This window comes from Tenebrio molitor, chromosome 2 (assembly GCF_963966145.1).
Source record: "Tenebrio molitor chromosome 2, icTenMoli1.1, whole genome shotgun sequence".
NCBI classification, from domain to species: Eukaryota; Metazoa; Arthropoda; class Insecta; order Coleoptera; family Tenebrionidae; genus Tenebrio; species Tenebrio molitor.
Window position 1 is genome coordinate 25258586 of NC_091047.1, and position 22879 is coordinate 25281464.

General features: G+C 34.9%; 3 protein-coding genes and 1 long non-coding RNA gene across 6 annotated transcripts; 3 read left to right on the forward strand and 1 right to left on the reverse strand.

Annotated features, from left to right (window-relative positions):
• The first annotated feature begins 14 nt into the window (after positions 1–14).
• On the forward strand, positions 15–5032 carry sav (salvador). The gene is made up of 8 exons (XM_069040187.1): positions 15–150; positions 207–411; positions 460–589; positions 643–892; positions 4075–4255; positions 4306–4487; positions 4541–4673; positions 4722–5032. The coding sequence occupies exons 1-8, from the start codon at positions 60–62 to the stop codon at positions 4792–4794; spliced, it is 1245 nt and encodes a 414-aa protein (XP_068896288.1). The 5' UTR covers positions 15–59; the 3' UTR covers positions 4795–5032.
• LOC138124988 (uncharacterized) lies at positions 899–4068 on the forward strand. The gene is made up of 3 exons (XR_011157318.1): positions 899–1476; positions 1538–1802; positions 1863–4068. It is a non-coding gene; the product is annotated as an uncharacterized lncRNA (long non-coding RNA).
• Positions 4806–5451, reverse strand: LOC138124987 (uncharacterized). The gene is made up of 2 exons (XM_069040190.1): positions 5049–5451; positions 4806–4992 (listed from the first exon to the last, which is right to left on the reverse strand). Exons 1-2 carry the CDS (start codon positions 5263–5265, stop codon positions 4850–4852), a joined length of 360 nt encoding a protein of 119 aa, XP_068896291.1. The 5' UTR covers positions 5266–5451; the 3' UTR covers positions 4806–4849.
• A 17-nt stretch (positions 5452–5468) lies between these two features.
• On the forward strand, positions 5469–21564 carry TTLL5 (Tubulin tyrosine ligase-like 5). Of its 3 annotated transcripts, none has more exons than XM_069040184.1 (14): positions 5469–5621; positions 5772–5905; positions 5962–6072; positions 7060–7343; positions 7405–7647; positions 7699–7975; positions 15902–16101; positions 16157–16398; positions 16454–16667; positions 19404–19604; positions 19803–19953; positions 20009–20162; positions 20211–20377; positions 21279–21564. In XM_069040184.1, the coding sequence occupies exons 2-14, from the start codon at positions 5799–5801 to the stop codon at positions 21463–21465; spliced, it is 2538 nt and encodes an 845-aa protein (XP_068896285.1). In that variant the 5' UTR covers positions 5469–5621; positions 5772–5798; the 3' UTR covers positions 21466–21564. The 3 variants fall into 3 exon arrangements, with proteins under 3 accessions (XP_068896285.1, XP_068896287.1, XP_068896286.1); XM_069040185.1 differs by having other exon boundaries at positions 5470–5621; positions 20009–20159; XM_069040186.1 differs by lacking the exon at positions 5962–6072.
• The last annotated feature ends 1315 nt before the right edge of the window (positions 21565–22879 follow it).

Genomic DNA, 22879 nt, shown 5'->3' on the forward strand with positions numbered 1-22879 from the left:
TTTGACATTTATATGAGCACAGAGGTATCAAAATAGAACGTGATTTTTCACAAATAACCATGTTATCACGAAAAAACAAGGATTTGAAGACGATCAAAGAAGGGGTGGTTGGAAAATACGTCAAAAAAGACACCCCCCCTGAAATGCCAAGTGAGCCAGAATACGCATTTTTGACATGCGATACATAACCTATATTTCTTCCTCAGTCATAAATGTCTGGACCACGGAGCCAAAGAGGAGACTTTCTAATCAAAGTCGGTCATCCCTACCTCCGTCTTTGAACCGGGGGATGAACCAAAATAGTATTACAGTGCAGAAATTTGGCAATCAAAAGACTACTATCAGTTCTGGCTTGGGGGCGCACCAAGGCAAGTACACTCCCAGCTCTTCTGTGCCTGATCTAGCGACGAGGTTAGTGGTTTCCATTGATAGAAGTAGCGTCTAGTCAAGTTTTTGTAGATTTGCCAATCTGTCAACAAATAATGAAAATAATTCATTGTACATAAATGCCCCAAGTTCCTCAACATCTTCAGCACAACATATCTATATGAATCAGCATATAAGCCCAACATACAGTGATAATTCAGCGGTATATTTTTAAATAGTGGAATAATAACGTTTTCATGAGGTTCTCGGTTGTAGAATGCAAATTATGTGGAAATTGACCAGATTTATCCCTTGACTTCTCAGGATAACAATTTAAATTATAACAGAAATCATTCGCCCATTTATCAAAATACCAGTGACAGTGCTTGCAAGAGTCAAGATACAACACCTATTTATAGTAACACGAATGTGGAAAGATACTCAAATCCTTTGCAAGGCATGTCTTATGGGGAATCCCTTGCACATCACCTTCGACACACTTTGGGAAGAAATGAAAGTAGTCAAGGTAAGTGCTGTGGTCTGTTCCAGTTTAACCAAGTTGCTTTGTATTAATGGTTGCGTTATGTATGCATTTGAATGATCTTTCTCAATGTGAAAAAAAAATGCGTTCAAAACGGTATCAGATAAAATAGAAAATTAAGATAAGAAGATTAAGTGTTGCGTAGATGTGCACCGAACAAAGGAAAATTGATCTAAATCTATATAATACGTGATCTAGATAAAAAAAAAAACGGAACAAGGCCAATTTTGTTGCATTAAAAGTGTTTAAAATGCCAATTGTCACTGTGACTAAATGTATAGTCTGTTTTTCCCTGCAAGGCCCAAGCCGTGGCGGGAAATTTGAAATAAGCCAATAGGATTAGTTAAAAATCGGTTATTTTACAATAAAACAATAAATTAATCCTGCTAGCAGGGGATGTATCTGTCACATGTGTTGTCATTTCTGCTTTTTAAAAATGAGTGAAAAGATCAAAGGCAAACTTACCGTTAATGAGAAACTGATGATTCTTAATGTCTTTAAAGGACTAGAACACGATCATCCTCAGTTTAACAAAACTGTTTTATTAAGCAAGTGTTGCGAATACACAGGTAACATATCTTTTATTCTCTTCATTAATGAAGACTAACAGAAATACTTCTAATCTAATAGGTCGTTCTGTGCGAACAGTTAAAAGAGTTTTGGCCGAGGAAAAAAACACTGGTTCCCTTAGACCACCGAAAGTACCTCAACGTGAAGATCTTTTAATTTTAAAGGAACATCAAAAGTATTTAATACGACGAACTGTACACCAGTTCTTTTTCGATAATCTTCCCCCAACACTAAATTTGATTCATGCCAAGATACAACAAAATGAAGAAATTCCAAAAATGAGTAGATCCAAATTATATAAGATGTTAAAATCTCTAAATTTCGCGTGAGTAGACAACAAAATGAGATTTTGATTAATTAAAAGCGTAATCTTTACAATTAACAGATTTATCAAGAGAGGTAGGAAAAGTATATTATTAGATAGAGAGGACATTGTAATGTGGAGAAGAAAATACTTACGTCAAATAAAAGAATTACGAAAGCAAAAAAAAAACATATATTATTTAGACGAAACATGGGTGAACTCGGGTCATGTCAGATCTAAAATATGGGTAGACCAGAACCTAATGAGCAAAAGAGAGCTGTTTAACCAAGATTTGTCAGCCGGGTTAAAAAATCCTAGCGGAAGAGGAAAACGTCTAATAGTGGTACACATTGGAAACGAGAAAGGTTTTGTTAACAAGGGGTTGTTAGTTTTTGAAGGAATTAAATGTGGAGATTATCACGACGAGATGAATTCTGAAAAATTCGAAGCTTGGTTCACTAAAATCTTAAGTTTGATTCCTCAGAACTCAGTAGTAGTATTAGATAATGCTCCATACCATAGCCGAGTTTTAGAAAAATGGCCAACTTCAGCATGGCGAAAAGAACAAATTAAAGAATTTTTGGAAATAAAACAAATTCCTTTTGAAAATAACTTACTCAAATGTGAACTGTTAGATTTGGCATCTCTTCATAAGCCAGTCCAGCCACTTTATACAGTTGAGGAATTAGCAGCAGCGCATAACGTCAAAATTCTGAGAACTCCTCCCTACCACTGTGAACTCAATCCAATAGAAATGATTTGGGCTCAAGTAAAAGGTTATGTGGCTGCTAACAACAAAACATTTAAGTTGGAAGACGTTAGATTGTTGCTAGAGAAAGGTATCCAGAATGTAACACCAGAGAGGTGGGAAAAGTGCGTGCAACACGTAATTAAAGAAGAAGACAAAATGTGGAACTTGAATGGCTTAATGGAAACTGTTATGGAACCATTAATTATACATTTACAAAATTCCTCTGATGATAGTGATAATAGTGACATAAATTAGTTTGAATCGGTTGTCCGTTTGTCTGAATTTAAAAGTTTTTTTTTTAATCAATAATAAATTTCTTGTTGCTTTAATGCTTGAAACTCTTCATTTTTATTATTTTTCACATTACTGTTTCAACCCCTTGAAACCAACAACCAGTTATACAATGTGTTTTTCCGATTGCCTAACTTCTCCCCTGCAACATCCTGCGAATTTTCAAAATTTTAGCGGTGTAAGTTGTACTGGGCTTTGCAGGAAAAAACGAAGTTTTTTTTAGACTTTTCATTTTTGTAAAAAATAAAGTTTTTCTACAACTGTCAAAAAAACGTGACGTTTATGCATCGTTATCAAGTCGCAAAGTATGTCATTTTTGATAGTGAAAAAATATTTGTCAAAAAGTTTCCTTGGATGCTAAAATAGTAGTTTATTTGACGAGTTTGTGTGTAAATTGGGCCTTTTTTGGCACGCGTGGCCCATTTTAAAACGCGAGTGAAACGAGCGTTTTAAAGGCCCACGAGTGCCAAAAAAGGTCCAATTTACACACGAACGAGTTGAATACAACGTTTTTTTGTTCGACGAGCCCCTTAAAGGCTCCAAATCCCTAAAAACCTTTAAAATTAGCTTGACGTCTCGTTTTGACAAATTGTGACATTTATCAAAATCCGTTCACATAGGAGAAATTTCTCAAATTGTGACAGTGTCGAACATAACTTTATTTTTTGGCAAGTTTATTCACTGAAATTCCAGAAATGCCATAATTAAAATGTAATGTAATGGCAGATAATAACATTAGAGAATGTTTAAGGGGTTGCTATTTATTGTCCAACACTTCAAAGCTTTGCGTTTTTTCTTTGTTAATTTACAAAATTGTCTTGGTATTTGTATACGTAATTCGGTGATGAAATATGTATTTGTAGAAAAAAGATCTGAGAAGGAAATCTTGTCTTTAATTTGTTAATAGTTTTCTGTTTTTTTTTTTTTTTTTTTTAATATAAATAACCATTGATACAACAAAATTTGCCGTTACATCGTTATACCTGAATCCATTAAATAAAAAGAAAACATTGTAATTAATGACTGGTCATTTTTATGTATACGCCTTGACAGTAAAACGAATGCAAGAAATATGAAAAAAGAACCTTGTAAAGCGCTGCCAGAACAGCGCAGACAGATGCATATTGCTTACATCACTTACAATACAGCAAACCTTCATTTCAATCTTATGCAACTACTTATACAAGATAGTGGTGTCAACGTGAGCCTTACATTGAAACATGGTGTACCACAAGAAACAAATGTTTTCAGAGCAATCGGACGAGTTGCCGCTGCCCCCAGGATGGTCAGTAGATTACACTTTGAGAGGCCGCAAGTATTACATCGATCATAATACCAAAACTACCCATTGGTCACACCCTTTAGAACGAGAAGGTCTTCCAACGGGGTGGCAGTGTGTGCATTCGCCCCATTACGGCATATATTATGTCAAGTTTGTGTGATTTGCTGGTGATGGAGTAGTTTTTAACGTATTCTTTGTAGTCACATTACCAAACAAGCTCAATACGAGCATCCTTGTCTAGTGCCTTGTTATAATTATCAACCAGAAGTGAGATATTTAGATCCTCCGAGGACGACTCATTACCAGCCACACAGTGTCTTAGTCCCAGCAAATCCATATTTACTCCAAGAAATTCCTCATTGGCTTAATATTTATTTTAAGGGTAAATAAACACAGATTATTTTCAGACAAAATAGATTTATTTACGATTTTTAGCGAGTCCCGATCTGGATCACAAGCTGAGGTGGGACATGTTTCGTCTCCAAGAGTTGGATTGTTACAACGGTATGCTGACGCGCCTTTACAAGCAAGAATTGCAGTATATTGTAATGCGATATGAGACCTACAGGTACTCTTGCTTCTTCCAAGTGATGAAGTGTTAAGGTTTGTGTTTTAGGTCTGCTTTACTTGTCGAGATGGAAAAGTTTCGAAACAGTCGAAACAACACAGGGGCTGTGACTGGTCAATAAAAAGCGACATGTTCCTTTGTATTTATAATTTAACAAAAATGTGATTTAAGTCTATTTATTCTTGTACTGCTTCATTCCCAGTTGCATTATTCGACGCTTCATCGAAATCATTGTGGATTTCATAGTTAGATACATTTAGTCCAGATACTTTTATGACTTTTGCATCCTTTATGCCTAAAGTTCTTGACCATTGTTGCGCTATTAAGACAGGTTAATAAATGAATGCTTTATTTTATAATTTGGTGTTTTCGTACCTGGCGTTAAACTTAATTCTGCGTCTGATTTGTACTTTCTGGCCCAATCAGAGTTGCCTTTGTATATATTGTACACCACAAAGCCGAATGCGTTCCACGCCACCAACATGTACACCACGGACAGTCTTTGTTTCCAAATATGTGCCCTCTCTTCAGGTACATAACTCATGTGTTTTCGTATAAACCTTCTTATCCACGGGAAGTTGAACATTGCCATTGTTATTGAGTGTTATGTAAAAGTGAGGTTAACTGTGGACTCGTTTGAGGTTATGTTCGAAATATTAATTATACCGTCTCAATGGTTTGAAGTATTGAATTAACGTGACGATTCCTCTGTTGTGTGTTTATTGTGATGCAGAAGCTTTTACCTATAAAAATTTTTTGAGTGAAAACTGTACAGTGTGACAGTTACGATTTCTACGTTACCGACGACAGGCATTTAAAAATAAACAAAATGGCGTTTCTTTAAAAAAGTAACAAAATTTGAAGTGAAGTGTTGTAAAATTTTAGTGTCACACTCAAAATCATTTAAATTAATATGAATCATTAATTTTCGACGAAACTTAACCAAATGTACGTAAACTTCACCTACATTAATATAAAAAGTCGTTTTATTCATGTTAACCCCGTTTAAAAATGTGTGACCATATTTGGTATTATGCATAACCTAAATTTTGTCCATTTACATCGACCGTTTTTTTAAATGAAGGTCGTTTTCTTCAGTTTCAGTTTATCATTGCAGTCATCAAGATGGAAAAGCACATGGGAGACACTATCGATGAAGTTTCAACATCGAGTGCTAGCAGTTCAGATTCTCTAAGTTTTCCCACGAAAGTCCCCCAAATTGAATTAAACCGGTGAGTGAACCCCTTGATTTTTTTGTTGCATGTATTATAACTTATCATGTCGCCAGGAGTATATCAAAACCTATAATTTTTGCCTGGCACCCAAATGATTTTACTGAAGACCTCCTAGAGAAACCTTCATCCCAGTCTGTCCTTTTTGAGGATTCCTCTGATAAAAGGTTACCCCATTTTTAAATTGCGTTTTTAACCCTAAAAATTTTTGAGAAATTAAAAAAAATTTTTTTTTCTACAAAATAGACTTGAAACTTGTCAGGTCTCTATTGGCAAATGTAACAACCTGTCTGTTTGTTGTGTAATTACTCGTCACGATTTATTGTTTTCTAGGTCTGTTTTTATGGCTGAGGGGACAAAAACAGTAACTTTCTCATTTGTTCAGATTCAGAGAGATTTATCTATTTTCTCGATAGTGATGTCATTGCGTGATTATTATCTGTTTAATCAATATTTTCATATAATTAATTTTCATGTTGTGATGTCATAACACCAATTAGTATGATAAAGACGTTTATTACTTTTCCATTCCTAATTGGTTGATACTGCAAGTCCCCATAAAGTGTAATCTATATTTGGAATTAAAACTCTATATAAGGTACCACATGCAAATAGACAGTAGCGTAATTTTTCCGTTACATTTTCGATGCAAGCGTTAAATTGTATCCGCTCCCGTTTTTGTTTGTCCGTACGGGTTATTACGATAATAAATTTATGAGACGGCAATCAAACGAGCTATTTTTCAACGATGTTCACTCGGGAAATGTAAAAATAGTTGTGACTAGGACAATGCATCACTGCTTTTAGAATGTTGTGCTTTCGTAGCACTCGATCGCGAGCGCAACAACATATCCTTTGCAATTCATCATTTGCAAAAAAATCTCCAATTAACTGTTTTCAAAGGATAACTAAGCATTTTTAATAGTCCTTGAAGAATTTACAGTACCGTCAGCATCATTTATTTAGTTTTTTTCGAATGTGTTGTTTCTTGTAAAGATTTTCGTGAATCCCTACGCCGTCAATCTATTTTTGTCGAGGACGGATTTGCAATTGCAAACCTGCCTCGACTGGACATTTTTTAACATGTGAAGTCAAAAAGAAGGGACTCCGGATTTTGGAATTTTGTGTTTAATTTGCCAATAACCCATTAACAGTAAAATAATCACCCACGAGCCAACACTCCCGCCCGATACTTGGTTGCTTGGTGGTACTCTGGGTTGTCGGAATGCCTGTTTGGTGTTCAAAAGTTCAGCTCTAGCCAACTGTACCCAGATTTCGATCCAAGAAAAGCCCGGTTACAAGCTCCACATCACTTACAAGGTCTTGCAAGCCGAGACCAAGCTCCTATCGAAGCTCCTGGAGTGTCACGGAATAACTGAAGTGGCACCAAACTCTTCCGATTTTAACTTGCTGTGGACCGGATCTCATCCGAAACCAGGTCCGTTGACCGTAGATGTTTTGTGTCGATCGTTAACGAGTGCATTTTTTCGAAAATGAAGGAGCACTGAGGTCCATGGCTCCCCACCAAAGAGTCAATCATTTCCCTAGGTCCTACGAGCTGACCCGCAAGGATCGCCTGTACAAAAACATCGAACGAATGCAGCATGCCAAAGGTTACAAACATTTCGACTTCATCCCTCAGACTTTCGTCATGCCGACCGAGTACGGGGAGTTGTGTACCACCCATCACAGGATCAAAGGTCCCTGGATTGTCAAACCTGTGGCTTCGAGCAGAGGGAGAGGTAAGGGTCGGAGGTTTTGGTCGACGACGAAGGGTGAGACTTGGGTTTTAGGTATTTTTATTGTTGAAACACCAAATCAAGTGCCTCTAGAAGAACCAGTCGTCGTGGCCAAATATATATCGAAACCCCTTTTAGTAGCCGGTCACAAGTGTGACCTACGCTTGTACGTGGCTGTCACTTCTTTTGACCCTTTGCTAGTGTACATATACGAAGAGGGCCTAGTGCGGTTCGCCACCGTCAAATACGATTCTAGTCATAAACAGCTGTGGAACCCCTGTATGCACCTCTGTAATTATAGTATTAACAAATATCATAGTGATTACGTCAAGTAAGTACCTCCAGAGTGTGCAGATTTTTCCAGACGTTAAATACCAACCGGATAACTTGACGAATTTAATTTATTGTTACCAGAGCAAATCTAGGTTGGATATTTAGCTTGCGTGCAGTGGCGGCTCACTGGGGAATTTTCTAACGAGATCCCCCGATATTGTGTAATTATTTAGTGGAGAACGTGACGAACACGACACGATGATTAAAAACACGAACATTATTACAGGTCGGTGGAATTACTCGGTAGCACTTGTGCTTTGACGTCGATAATTTAGGCATGATTCCGTTCTCGTCCCAATTTACGTAATATTTTTGGCGGCAACGTTCCGCTTGTCCGAAAGCGAATGGACGCGGTCTGATAAGCGTTTCATTCGGATTTCTCGGATACGCTCAATTTATGTAGCGGCACAAATTTTTCCCAATTAAACAACAGTTAATGACTCCACGACCGATCTTAACTGGGTGTGGAGTATTTTTTTTTGAACGGTGCACCTCGTGAACGGATACAATTCGAACAATTGAAATGTGCCACTCTTGAATAATTCCGCATTAAAATGGATCGAGCAGGAATGCATTCATAATTTCGCTAATGGTAAAATTATCGTCCCACATGGTGATGGGTTGTTTTTTATTGTCCAATTTGTAACGATATTATTATCTGTAATAGAGGTAATTGACGTTAAAAATCGATCGAAAAAAGTTGAGAGCCACGGGACTGTTTCGGAATCGGGACAATAATGACGACGCAAAAATAGCATTTGGCCTAAAGTGGATTGAAATCGAAACACGAGTGTGAAAGGAATTTATTTTCTGAAAGTAAATGTTCAAAAATTAATTAAAATCGTTTCGATATTCCACATAGAGCGATTTCGTAAGTGCGTTATTACGTAAAAATGTGTATGCACTTAAATATTTGTACCACCAGATGTGCTTATATTGCACCACGATTTGGTTTGTTCTCCTTCAAAGTTGTTGGGAGAATGCACAATTGTGTCACTTTTCGTGACAATAATTTTTCATTGTTTTAATTTAAATTGTTGTAGACGATGTTTGTATGTTTTAACGATGATAAGACGAGAATTATCACATTTTTCAGATTGTACTATCTGGTTTACTTACATTAAACAAAAATATAATTAAAATGCATTGTCAATTATTTAAAACTTTTTTAAATGTCGTCACATCATATTTTTATTAATTTATTGTACGTACAACAAATTTTTCTTTTAGTACGGTTTATAGTGCCTGGTTAAAAAGATAATACATTGTGAATTATTTAAGAGATCTGTAAAGTAGTGGTTCTAATGTGAACATTGTTAATTTTTATTTTGAAATACTTATACTTAACGTAAAGGTACAGACAGACTGGAGATACTATACATTCTAATTATTTTTGATGTACACTATGGTTCAAAAAAGTAAGTTGACTTTGGTGGAATCATTAAGAACTGAATAAATAAAATGTCCGTGGACAATGTTCTTGCTATATGTATCGTGTGATCAAAGTTTGTAATCGGTTTAAGTTTGGAAATAATAAATAAAAAATTAAATTAAATTGTATTATTAAATATTTCGATTGAAAAAATACTACGAGGATATTTGTTTTATTACATTGTTACCATATGTATTGCATAAACGACAGCCAGAAAATACGAATCGGGAAAGTAAGGTTAAAAAATTGTTTGTTTACGTTTCGTGTAAACATCCATACAGCAGAGATTCCTGTTGCATGTTATACAACGAAGTACCTACCAAAAGACCGACGAAAGATTTAAATTAGCGTCTAAAAATAAGTTATAAGGGCTGCGATTTCTACGTACATGTTTAAAACATTGAAGAATATAAGTTGCGTTAAAGTGTTCCAGTGACGTAGGTAACTTTTGTTGCTATAGTTAAACATATCATTCGGAAAAGACATGCAGTTTCAACTCCAAGACTAACTCCATTACAAATTATACATTATACATGATTTTATCACTCACTCATTCATTTATAATGAAGCATAAATCTTCCAGTTAAAAGTTTCATTTTCGCCCAACTTCAACAGATAAACTTGTATTTGTAGGTTTTTGACTTGCTCATAACACCAACGTTTAATTAGCTGCCTGTTAAATATGTTTACATTTTATTAATTTTAGGAGATTTTTAACCGAACGGTGTAAATCTGATTTTTTTATGTGCCTACATAATTTATTTAATATCAAAAAACCCAATTTTCTTATATTACTAGTTAATTTTACAGGACATAGTGTTCCTTCACTTTCCATCAATCACCTCTTGTGAAAACGATTTTGGACAGCTTTTATATTGAATTTGTCTCAACAAATATTGAAGAATAGTTCACGTTGTATCCAACTCAAACATTTGCTATTCCATTTACTTCATCACCTTTTGTTGGCTCTTCTTTATTGGCTATCGTAATTTAAATCTAAAATTGTATTATGTTTTTTTGCAAAATTAATTTTAGTTTTTTGTGAACCTCGCTTAGTTTTTTGCGACTGCATTAGATGATATTAAAGTGATTATGTCTATTATTTCTTATTTAAGACCCATTACAAGTTAATTACTAATTAGGTGTATTTTTGAGGAGATTAAATTTTGGCGATGAGTCGTCAGAAAATTAATTGCATGAACGAACACATTGATTATTTCGACGATGTCTTTCCCAATCGATAAGAAAAAATGTGATATCCTTAAAATGTTTCATCACATAATTTATAGTTCGTACAATATAATTTTTTAATTAAATTTATTTCTTGTTATTGCAAATATGTACAATATTTTATGGTTACAGGAAAACATTATAAATATTTTAGTATCTAGCGGTTTCATTACCAGGTTAATAAACTATATACATACAAAAACACGAATGAATTTTTGTGTAGCAGACAATATACATACTTAATAATAGTGCTAGAAAATGACAACGTATCTCCAAGGTTTTTTGAGAGTACAGAAATAACTGGGACATTATTCTGAACCGTTGGTGAATTTCCCACGTGAAAACTAGCTCGACGAACGTTTACAAATTATCGACTTTCATGAACGACCTCTTGAGATATATACCCGTGACAAATTGTCATATCCTAGTTGAAGAACCCGCCACGATAATATATTTTTATCGACGACATCGCAGTTATTGCCGAAGTTCCCCCGAGTTTTATAGGGAAACTCGCTCGCGTTGCACACAAATCATTGAAATGTCGACTGAGTCACTCTCGAACAAGGACGTAGTTTTCAGTTTGTCACGATTCTCTTTTCCAGGACACGTAATCTGATTTACTCCTTAGGAAATCTCGCCCAGAGTGAAATGCTCGAACGTTCGTGTTTCAGGTTGCCACCGCAAAACGTATTTTTAGACGGCAATTTTATCATTAGACGTGGTATCAAAGAACGATGTTCCAGTTATTAATTACATCGTGTGATCGAGAAAATTTGTAATTGAGTCTATGGATATTGCGGTGTTACGAGTTCACCTCGCTTATTTCTGTTCTATATTTAATCTAAGCCCGCTGCAATCGTGTCACTTCACATCTTATGTTTTTTCATCGCAGTCTTAAACGTCAGATGTTACTTTTTATGTTAACCCTAATATGGTCTAAAGGCAATGGTTCTTAACGTGTACGGCGTTCCCCCAGGGGTCGTGATGTCCTCGTAAGGGGTCCACGAAGGCTTGAAGAAATGTGATGAACTTTAGCAGTTAAAATGGAAAGAAACAAACTTTTGAAAACTTTAGGGTTTTAAATCTTGAGTTAAGTCCAGATCTAAGAATCCCTGGGTTACAGGGGGCCTGGCTTAAATAAGTGCACGAAAATAATATAACGGAGAAGGGGTTCAATCGTGAAGAAGGTTGAGAGACTGTGTTCTACCTGTAAAGCTAGTTTGACACGATGCTAAATTTTGTAGAAAATGAGAGAGACCCTCGATCAGGACCAATGAACGATCAGGAATGACAAAGACAGACTATGATCCTGATCGTTCATTGGTCCTGATCGAGGGTCTCTCTCATTTTCTAACAAATTTTCTACAAAATTTAGCATCGTGTCAAACTAGCTTAAAGGCTGTATGACACGATGCTAAATTTTGTAGAAAATTTGTTAGAAAATGAGAGAGGACCAATGAACGATCAGGATCTGACAAAGACAGACTATGATCCTGATCGTTCATTGGTCCTGATCGAGGGTCTCTCTCATTTTCTAACAAATTTTCTACAAAATTTAGCATCGTGTCATACAGCCTTAAGATTATATGAGGGATTTCTGCTAATTTCTTAATAAATATCGTTTCTTACTTTGTTAGTTAGTTATTTTTCCTTTTACAATGCTTCAGTAGTTGATAGAGAACAGTTGATTTTAAGTTAGACAATACATTTTTCATCATTTGTAGTGAAGGAATTATTCACTTCAAAGTTCAATGGAAAAAAACTCCACAAAATTTTCCGTTATGAAGATTTTGTATACTAACGAAAATAGATGGTCGGTAGAATAGCACAAACTTGCAGAAAATCCAATAGATAAGAAAACAAATTTATTAAAATATTATTGATAATAATTTTTTAATTGATAACATTGATAAGGTATATTCTGGAAGAATGAAAATGTGTTCCACAAATATTTTTGCTGTCATTTATTAATTGGCTGCTTGATCATGACCTGCAGTTGAGATATTTTCAGCAGGTTTGTGCAAAAGGAACTAAACCCGCTTAGCACGTCGAGAGCGCAATGCTTCCTAGGATCCAGTCAGGCATTCAACGTGTTAAGTAACTACGATAAACGTAATAAAGTAAATACACATTCAGAAATGAAATTAATTTTGAATAACAATTCTAAAGCGTCTTTTTGTAAATCGTAATTTGACATGTTGGAGTTATATGTACAGGGTGAGTCAAGTTTTATCGCCCGCACGATAAACCCTATTAAAAAATTAGTAACAATTACGAAACGATAGGGTTACATTCCCTTGATATAAGGCTTCAAATGTGTGCAATCAATTTTCCCGTATTACTTCATTCAGAACCATTAAATGAAAAAAATCTATTTTGACAAAAAAAAAATCGTATACGCTTATAATTCACAATTAATTCAAAGAACACATTTATGAAATCTGCATCAAATTCCAATTTTAACATTAACAGCAAAAAATGACCGTGATTTACAGCTAGTGTCAGAAATAAATATGTACATACATACCTCATTGTTGGTAAACAGCCAACAAACATCTGTTGAGAACTTTTCTAGTAATTCTTAAGTCCTTAAAGGGTACAGTCAGTGCCACCTTTACTTTGTAAAGTAAAGGTGGCACTGGTATGTACAGTTGCGGAATTAAAATTTCGGGCACTATTGTGAATGTCATGATATAAACTCTAAAACAACCTTTACGTTAATAACCTTATTTTTTACTCTTGTCGTGTTTTTGTCTTTTTCGCATTCAAAAATTGTCATTTGTGGCATAATAACGGGTAGGCAACATATCAAAGCGGTGATTTAATTACACTCACTGCAACTAACTGAAATCTCAAAATTCAAAATTGATTAGGTGACTGACACAGAAAAGTTTTATTTTTGAATGTCAGTCATGATGACAGTAGAAGGTGCTTTACAGAGATTTTGTTGAAGTGACAGAAAAATAGTGCCCGAAATTTTAATTCCGCAACTGTACTATAAACAACCCATGTCAACCCGTTTTGTGGAAGTGACCGCCCAGTTTAATATTAAATCATAGCTAAATTTTGCACTTTAATATCAAATTCCATTTATTTCAAAAACTGAATGTTTTCATGATTTCAATGACACCAAATTTGTCCTGAATGTAGCGGTTATTGAATTCTACACCGATACACAATCATTCCTGAATTTTTTGAGAATTTTAAATCGATTAGAACTGGGTGTTTTCGATCGGGCGGTAAAACTTGACTAACCCTGAATAGTGACCGCCAAAATTATGGATTAATGGAAATGTTTTCTTTCCAGTTGTGTTTTCGAAAATAACTCGAACATACAGATTTTCTTTTTATAAAATAAATATTTTTCGATCATTTTTATTCTTCTGCCCCTTTCCGTTTCCGCGCAATGGCATTATCGCAATTTTTTTAAAAGACAACCCCATTTTTTGCAGATTTGAATACACTAGTAAATTTCGATTTATGCCCATGTACGATGTATAACCTTTAGATTCATGTTTCCTGAGATATCGAGAGTTCGAATTTTAAAAGTACATAAAACAATATTTTTTTAATATGAAAATGATGCTTCCACGGCTGAATTTTACTGTTTCAATTCACAATAAATTAAAAGATCATTCAAAATGCACATTTTGGAAACTATAAATAAATCCTAAATAATTGCATAATTTAGGATTCTGAAGAGGATTTGAGTAGCCTGTCCCGTCTCCCAATCTCACCCTGTTACATTTTTTTATGGCGTTATGTAAAAAGCAAGGGGTTAATTTCAACTGGCCAGCTACAATTGAGCAAACAGAAACAGTATAATTTACTTTGGTTGTTTAAGAAAATGTTTAATGTAATGTAATTTGTTGTTTTAGTTAATCTCAGAATTATTTCGCTGATAGCGAAATATTAAAATTCAACCATGTGAAGATCATTTTCTTCAAAAATTTATTTTTTGTGGAATTTTCGGTGTAAAATTATAAAATTTCACTGCCACCTTGTTTTGACTTTTAAAAAACGATATCTCAAGAACCATCAGTCATTCCAAAGGTCATACACAGGCGTAAATCAAAATTTAAAAGTCTATGCAAATCTACAAAAAAAAAACGATGCTTGTCATAAAGATGCGGAAACGGAAAAAGGCGGAAAAATGAAAATACATAATCGAAAACTATAAAAAAATTGACTAGTTATTTATGAAAAATTCAACAGGAAGGAAAATATTCCCATTATTCCTACTTTTGGCGCTCACTGTGTATCTTTTGAATCTTAAATACCAATCAAGCTCAGAGATACTTTTAACAGTAAGGTTTTTTCCGTAATAGTAGAAAGTCTCTAATACGGAGATTTTCATTAACTCAAAACACAAAAAGTACCACGATTTCTAGCTGTACTTTCTGAACTTAAAAAAAGTGTGTGATTTTGCAGTCTTGCACTCTTGGAGTGAGCTGCGCAAATATTTTTTTCTACATACGATGAAACGCAGGGCTTTAGTATAGTGTATAATTTTTCCTTTATCTTCAGTTTTTTCTTCATTTTCTATTCGCTCCGCCAATCATCACATATGCTTGATTTTGAAAATGAAAGGAATAAATTCAAATGTTTCAAATTTCGTTTTCTTCGGGACGAGCGCCAAAGGGTTACTCACGTTACGAATGATTTTTCCTTTTCGAATTTCACTAAATAAATTATGGTAGGACATAATTACATAGTTTTATCCATCCAGTCACCCTTAAAAATGCAGTTATTTTTCATAAAAATTATGTAAGTAATCTTTTAAAGAATATATCGTACGAGTAATTTCGGGGGTTATGATGGAGCTTAATGTAAGAGTGTGTAACAAAGAAGATTTAATTTTAATCTTATTAGGGTGTTTGCGGAAAATTCTTTTCTCTGCCATTGGGAGGCTACACGAATTGTCAGTAATAAAAAGGTGCTCGATATAATTTGAAAATATTTTAGTGTTCGTGATTGTAGTGGGAACTGTCTGGATTAGGGAGTTTTTATTTGTTTTCTTATCTGGATAATTTTGCACATAAGAAAACCTGTCCGTAATAAGAAAATTTGTACGTATTAGCAGCACACTTTTTATCGTACGTTAGATTATCGTGCCAAAGCATTAAATGAGAGTTTAGCCAATTTGAGAGAATTTATCGCGAGCCGCCACTGCCAGCTGGTCTGTACTCTGTAGTCTCCCCAAATCGCCACCCACCACCACTGCGTTCTCATCATCCCCCTTTCATTTCTTTGTCCTACCAGATCCGATGACCCAAGTGCTGAAAACGTAGGCCATAAGTGGACTTTAAGCGCGTTATTGAGACACTTGAAGGCGGAAGGGAAAAATACCGCTTTGCTGATGTCTCAAGTCGAAGATCTCGTTATCAAAGCAATGCTAGCTTCGGCGAATTCAGTTATTTCCGCCTGTCGAATGTTCGTGCCTAATCCAAGCAATTGTTTCGGTGAGTCTGACCGATTGTGGCGATACACGATCTAATCCAGTAACCGTCGGAACAGAGCTTTACGGGTTCGATATCTTGATCGACTCCAATTTGAAACCGTGGCTGTTGGAAGTAAATCTGTCGCCGTCTCTGGGCTGCGACAGTCCTCTGGACGTACGGTTGAAGTCGGCCATGCTGGCCGATCTTCTTACTCTCGTGGGAATCCCCGCTGTCGATCCGATCTTGAGACCGACGACCAACAGCTTGACTTCGGCGTCGCTGAAAATGAACAGCAGCAGCAAAATGAAACTGGGAAACGTAATGATCTGGCGGTTCGCAATTAAATTTTGACGTTATTGTCGTTTTATTGTAGTGTAGAAGAGTGCACTCGGCCGACGGCTTGAGCAGTACTCTCCCGAAGAAGAGTTCGTCGGTGAACGCGGACAGGTTGTCGTCGAGCGCTTTGACTTTGAGCCCCGAAGAATCGAGGGTTATCAAGATGGCGAAGGCCCAGTTTGACAGGAGAGGAGGATTCGTCAGGATATTTCCGGCTGTGGACAGTTGGACGAAGTATTCTCAATATTTAGGTAATTTATTTCTCGCAACACGTTTCGTTCCTTGCCATTTTACAATGTGTTGTTTTATTGTAAATTTTCAAACTACATACTTTTAAACACATGTTGCCTAATTTGTGACCTTAGAATGTCGTAAATCATCTCCGAATGAGTTACAGATGCTCCTCTAATGCACGGTGGCAATTTCGAACGCGATGGGAATAACATGACTTTTATCCGCACGGAAAATGAGAATTTAATTACGATAACCGAAAAAACGTGCAAGTCACTGACGCATAAAAATAACAGGAAGTGTTAAATTGATTGGAGGAATGTTGTTGTTTTTCAAGTTTACACAGAATTTTTGTACGGATAGGTAAATATTAATAAAACCGGCGAGGAGTTGGTTTTTACAAATGCAGTCGCGTGATACGTTGACATAAATTGTATTGAACAATCCACGACATATTTCAGGAAGGTTGTTCACTTTCGGTGAAGTTTGCTGACATTTTTATGACGTTTTTATATAAAAATGGGAGAAAATAAAACACCGTTTCGGGTTGATACAATTTTTTTATAGGTACTCGTATCTTGGTGAAAATGTGAAGATAAATTTACGAAACTGACTTTCCGGAGTTTCTGTTTTGTTCGATTAAGTTTAAATCTCGTCTTTTTGTGTTTCGTGACTTGACGTGAAACAGATATCGCTGTATTTTTCATGGTTGATGCTGAAAATAGTTCATTTCAAATAGACGTGAAGTGGTCTAATTACAGATGAAATACCAGACATTATTTTTTTTTCTTTTAATTAATAAAAATTAATTAAATATTTTAGCTAAATTATTATACAAAATCCTAGTTGTAAACACGTTGCATATAACTTTGACAATTTTGGTTACATAAAATCGAAGTTATCGGGTGTCTAAATAAAAATCTGCTCAAAAGTATCGAGCGATCAAATTAATTTGTAATTGAGTCATCCATGGATTTGAATCCGTATGTCTTTTGCGATTGATATGTCGAGATCTAACCTGTGTTTCAAGCTGTGTTTATTGGAGCGTGGAGTTCAGATAACGACATACGATTTCGGATTCATGGATAACTCGGTTACAAATTAATTTGATCGCTCTTTACTTTGGCACAAGTTCTGCTCATTTCCCGTATGTTGTAACTTATGAAACCTACCACTGTCACTCGTGTCACTGTTATCAAGTTTAACCTTCAATTTATGATTAAGTAATTTTCATTTTTTGCTCCTATTATAATTTAAAAAAAAAAAAACATTTTTTTACAAAACCAGTTGATATGATATCTAATATTGCAAAATGGTATGTACAGTCATGTTCAGATAAATTTGGGACAATTTTATTTTTCGAAGGTAATGTGGGCAATATTTCCATGGATTTTCTGCTGCCAGAACAATTAGCAGATTTCATTTATTTGTCAATGTTGACAAGTGATTATACTTTTTAAACCAATTTTACTGCAAAATGCCTAAATGATAATAAAATAACAACCATTGAATTGTTAATTTTAGTCACAATATATTTTTTAATAAAATGTTAATTAATTAACTGCTTGAAGTCACATTTAAAACCCAAAAAAAAGTTGGCCCAGATTTATATGAAGAAGTGAAATTAAGAGTTACGTTACAATAATTGTCCCAGATTTTTTTGAACATGTCTGTACATTCAGCTGTAATATGTATAACAAGAGTATACTACGTTTATTACCGATGATATCTACGAGTGAAGTCAGGCTGCAAGTCCTACGGATTCCTTCAATGTGCTGCCCCGGTTTCATGAGTCATATCATTGATTATTAATTATTTTGACAAATGTAGTTACCGTTGGAAACAGACCAAAATGAGTTCTTTTGTTTTATATTCTTGCTGTGATACTCTCGTTACCCATTTTAGCGACTTTAAAGCGTTAAAAAGGGATCGTGTCACACAAGAATTATACATATTCTCGATTGAACTTTATGGCAGACAGTTATTTTATCCAACACCTACTCAGAATAAGCATATTACTGTAGTAATTTCACAGAAAGTCACGGAGAAATAGTTATTATAGGTTTGTTCATCTGTATTGCTCAACAAAACAGCAAATAACAAACAACTAACGGTAACCGAATTTGAAACAATCGTGAATGCTATATATTTAGTGACTCGTTAAGTCGTTAGAACGAAATGCTCATTAAAACTCTGAGGAAAAATTTAAATTAACGCCAAAAAATAAATGCAAAATCTGCAGTTTCTAGATTTTTATGTGAGTTTATTAAAATATGTACAGTATCAGATAGAAACAGAATTTTGTTAAATTTTTTTCGAGAATTTTCAAAATCTGTTTTTTTTAATCTCCAATACTTTTAGGAAAAAATATAATTATTGCTCTTCGTAGGGAATTTTATAGAATTTATTTTTGTTAATAGACCTGTCGCAGAATAAAAAAATATTTGAAATTTAAAAAAAAATTGTTGCAAATTGTACACATTACATCATACAGGATTGCATAATTTGCATAACTAATGTTTTCCTCATTACAGCCCCGCTAGAATAAACGAAGCAATTTATGTTACGCTTTAATTCTGTGACAGATTAATTTAGTTTTGTCTCCTCATATTATCATTTTTATTTGTAACTTTTTTTTATGTTTTACCATTAGATCTACATTTTCAACATTTCTGTATTTATAGCAATAAAGTTTTTTTTTTAATAATTATTTTTCTCCACGCATTTTTTTCAACTTTGTCGAAATAAAATTTCAGATCCTGCAACGGGAATCCCGATTTCAGGCAACAACAATTCTTACAGCAGCTACAACATCTCCGGCGCCCACAATTACAATTTGTTACTGTACACGCATTTATTCCCGGAAGTTCCTATCAATACCAAAGCATTTGACAAGTGTAATTTGAAGTACAGTTCGTTGGACAGAAAGAGAGACTTATCGCTAGACAGTCACAAAGGTATGTAGAAGTTCGTACGAGTTGTTAAAATTTCAGTTATGGCGTGCATGTGAAGTGGTGACAAGCCGACTATGTATTTAAAATTCCCCACTTGTAGTTAACTTATTCAAGTGCACGCAACGGTTGAAATTCCGTGCACCTAGTACATCGCACTTATTCATTGATTTTTTTTTAATTGTTATGAAACATTGTGTGTAGGCACTACGCTCGCACGACAGGACAGATATGAGAGAATGTTGAGTCAAGGTCACAGGTCAGCTCTGGCCCCCAAAAAAACACCAAAAGACAGTCGTTCCGCTGAACTGAGGAAACAAATCATCGACATGTTGAGAAACGGGAAGAAGATGACGTAATGTGAGGAAAAGTGTGTTTAAGACGACGCTAACGATGTGTGTGTGTTTCAGGCAATGCGAAACGAGGAGAACTTTCAGTCATTATTTGGGGTGCGTCTTGCGGCGTATTTCTGCAGGGCCCGATCAGGAGGACCACATGGAAATTGTGTTGAAGTTCTTGCAGAAAGCGTCGAATTATCTGCGGACTCCGTACACGGTTAAGGTGGTATGTCACCGTTTATGTGCGCTAAGAAGAGTAATAACGTAATTTTAGACTCCTAGCCAGAGTTTGGATAGTAAGGACAGAGCTGCCGTCGTGGCCAAACAATTGAACGATTTCTTGTATTTGTATAACAGAGAGACCGAACTGTTCGTGGACAAGACGGAGAAACCGAGCCAAATACCGTCGAAATTATACGCTGAATTTTTAGAAAATGCAAGGTATGTGGTTAAGGATAATATTTTTGACGTTTGATGGATCTTGTAAGTTGTTTAAAAATCAATCGACAGGAGGGATGACTTTAGTACCGTGGAATAAAGGTCAACCTTTGGTTTGGGACGTTACTGTCGTAGATACACTTGCAGACAGTTACGTATTGAAAACATCTGAAGTCTCAGGTTTTGCCGCTGAAATGGCTTGCAAACGCAAACATAACAAATATCGTTCAATTATTTCGTCAAACTACATATTTAAAGGTTTAGCCTTTGAAACCTTAGGCCCTTGGTGCAAAGAAACAATAGATTTCATTAATGTCATCGGAGACCGACTTATCGCGGAATCAGGGGATTCAAAATCTAAGAAATTCCTTTTTGAGAGGATTTCCCTTGCCATTCAACGTGGAAACGCTGCAAGCATTCGGGGCACTTTTCCAGATTCCGCATTATTATCGGAAATTTTCGCATTGTAAATTAAAAATGTTATTTTATGTTAAATTTTAATAAATAAGTAAACATTTAAAAAAAAAAAAAAAAAAAATCGACAGGAGGCGTTGTAAAACAGACGGATTTAATTGTTAGAGTTTTTGTCGATAATAAATGGTGTTTAACTGTTTAGTTGCAGAAATGATAACGTGGTGCTACAACAACATGTTTTCACATGTTTCTAACGTTTGAAATTATGAAAATATATGTAGACAGATGGCGCTTTCAATAATTGTTGCACGATTCGAGTAGGTCATGGAAAAATCTTCGTATCTATGGTCGAAATGTCAAATGTCAGATTCAAAATTATCGAAAGTAACCTGTCTGTGAAAGAAGTAATTTTTTTTCATAAATTAGATATTAATTTTCACGTTGGAAATCAATTTAACTTGATTGCATCTCTTGAATAATTATTTTTCAGGGAATGCGACCTGGAGGAGATCCTGATACATCAGACTACTCAAACTGTGCCAACACACGGGGGCAAGACTGGGTTTCAGGGTGTACTAAAGTGCATACCCAACGTCCCCAAATCCTACGGTCTGAAGCCGCCTTACAGCAAGTCGGCAGCTAAAAGCAAGGGCCTCAAGGTGTCATCCTTGTCCTGATTGTTTTTATTTATTAAGGATCATAATTTAAGCTTGACTTTTATTGTCCGATTGCTACATTGTAACATGTGAGAATATAAGTATTTATTTTTTTATTAACTAATCGTTATACACATTTTCTAGTAGATATTCAATGAGAAGGCCTCCAACAGAGGTCAGAGATTGTTTTGTTACGTTGATCAACTTTATTTATTGTAGTACCTACTGTAAGGGTTGTGGTTTTTCTGTTATTTTATTTTGTTTCGTATTTTTGATAAAAGTGTTTATATTTTTGTATTGCCAAAGCTTTAACCAGTTCTATAGTTCATTCCAAACCTGCCATATTGTTTAGTCAGAGTTTAGTACTGTATTATTTGCCAAAAGTACAATTCACGAAATTAACGTATCATTTACAATTAGAAAGTTAACTGTTACTCGATTAAGATTGTGATTATACGTCAACGAACTTGAACAAATCAAAGTGATACTATCGGAGTTTTTGCTTGGGTCACTGTTTGAACTGTTTCCACGGTTTTATGGTAGTTTTTTTTAGAGATTGATGCTTTTAACGACCAACTTCTCAAATGGCGTTCGATAATTTGTGAAGTTGGATTTGATGTGTTTTCAAGCATTGTGTGCAAGTTTTGCTGCCAAAACGAATTCATATAAATATTTTTAATACGTATGTAAATGTGAAACGAATCAAGCTTGACTTTATACTTGAATAGTGTAAAATAGTACCTACTAGTATAAATTTTTACACAGTTCTTTGTGATAACTGAAAATGCTTTTGCTATTTTCTACACTTGTTCACTGCTGTTTGGCGCATCATGACAGCTTTTAGCTATATTTAATCACTGGTAATTGAACCGTTGCATTTTTTCATGTCATGATATTTATTTTTGTTGGACTCATGACATATTGTTATAATGGAGTGGGTATTTTTTGTGGTCAGACGTGCGTACTTAACACTGGATTCTTGCTCAAATTTGCTCTACTTCTTGATTACAAATTTTATTGTTATAGAACGTTAATTGTCGCATTGATTTTTAACAGAATTTCCGTATTTACAATTATCAATGTTTTGTTTCATTGTCTAGTTGTAGTAGTATATTTTTTAAACGAAAAGCTGTACACAGTCTAGTTTTTATACTTTGTGCACAATAAACAGTTGTTAATGTGGTTGGATGTTGTATCGCAAAATAAATTTAGCACAATTGAAACGAAATTATTTTTTCATATTACCATTCATTGGACAATTTTTAATTTTCATAATTTTCAGTAATTACCACTCAAGTCAGTTCTAGAAATTTTTGCAAACGAGTAAGTTTTTCAGGAAAACACAATTTACATATACGAAAGAGTATGAAGAGTAATTTTTCTAATATATCAGTAATAATGGAGTTTGTCAAGCTTAGACCAGTCAGAATAGTCT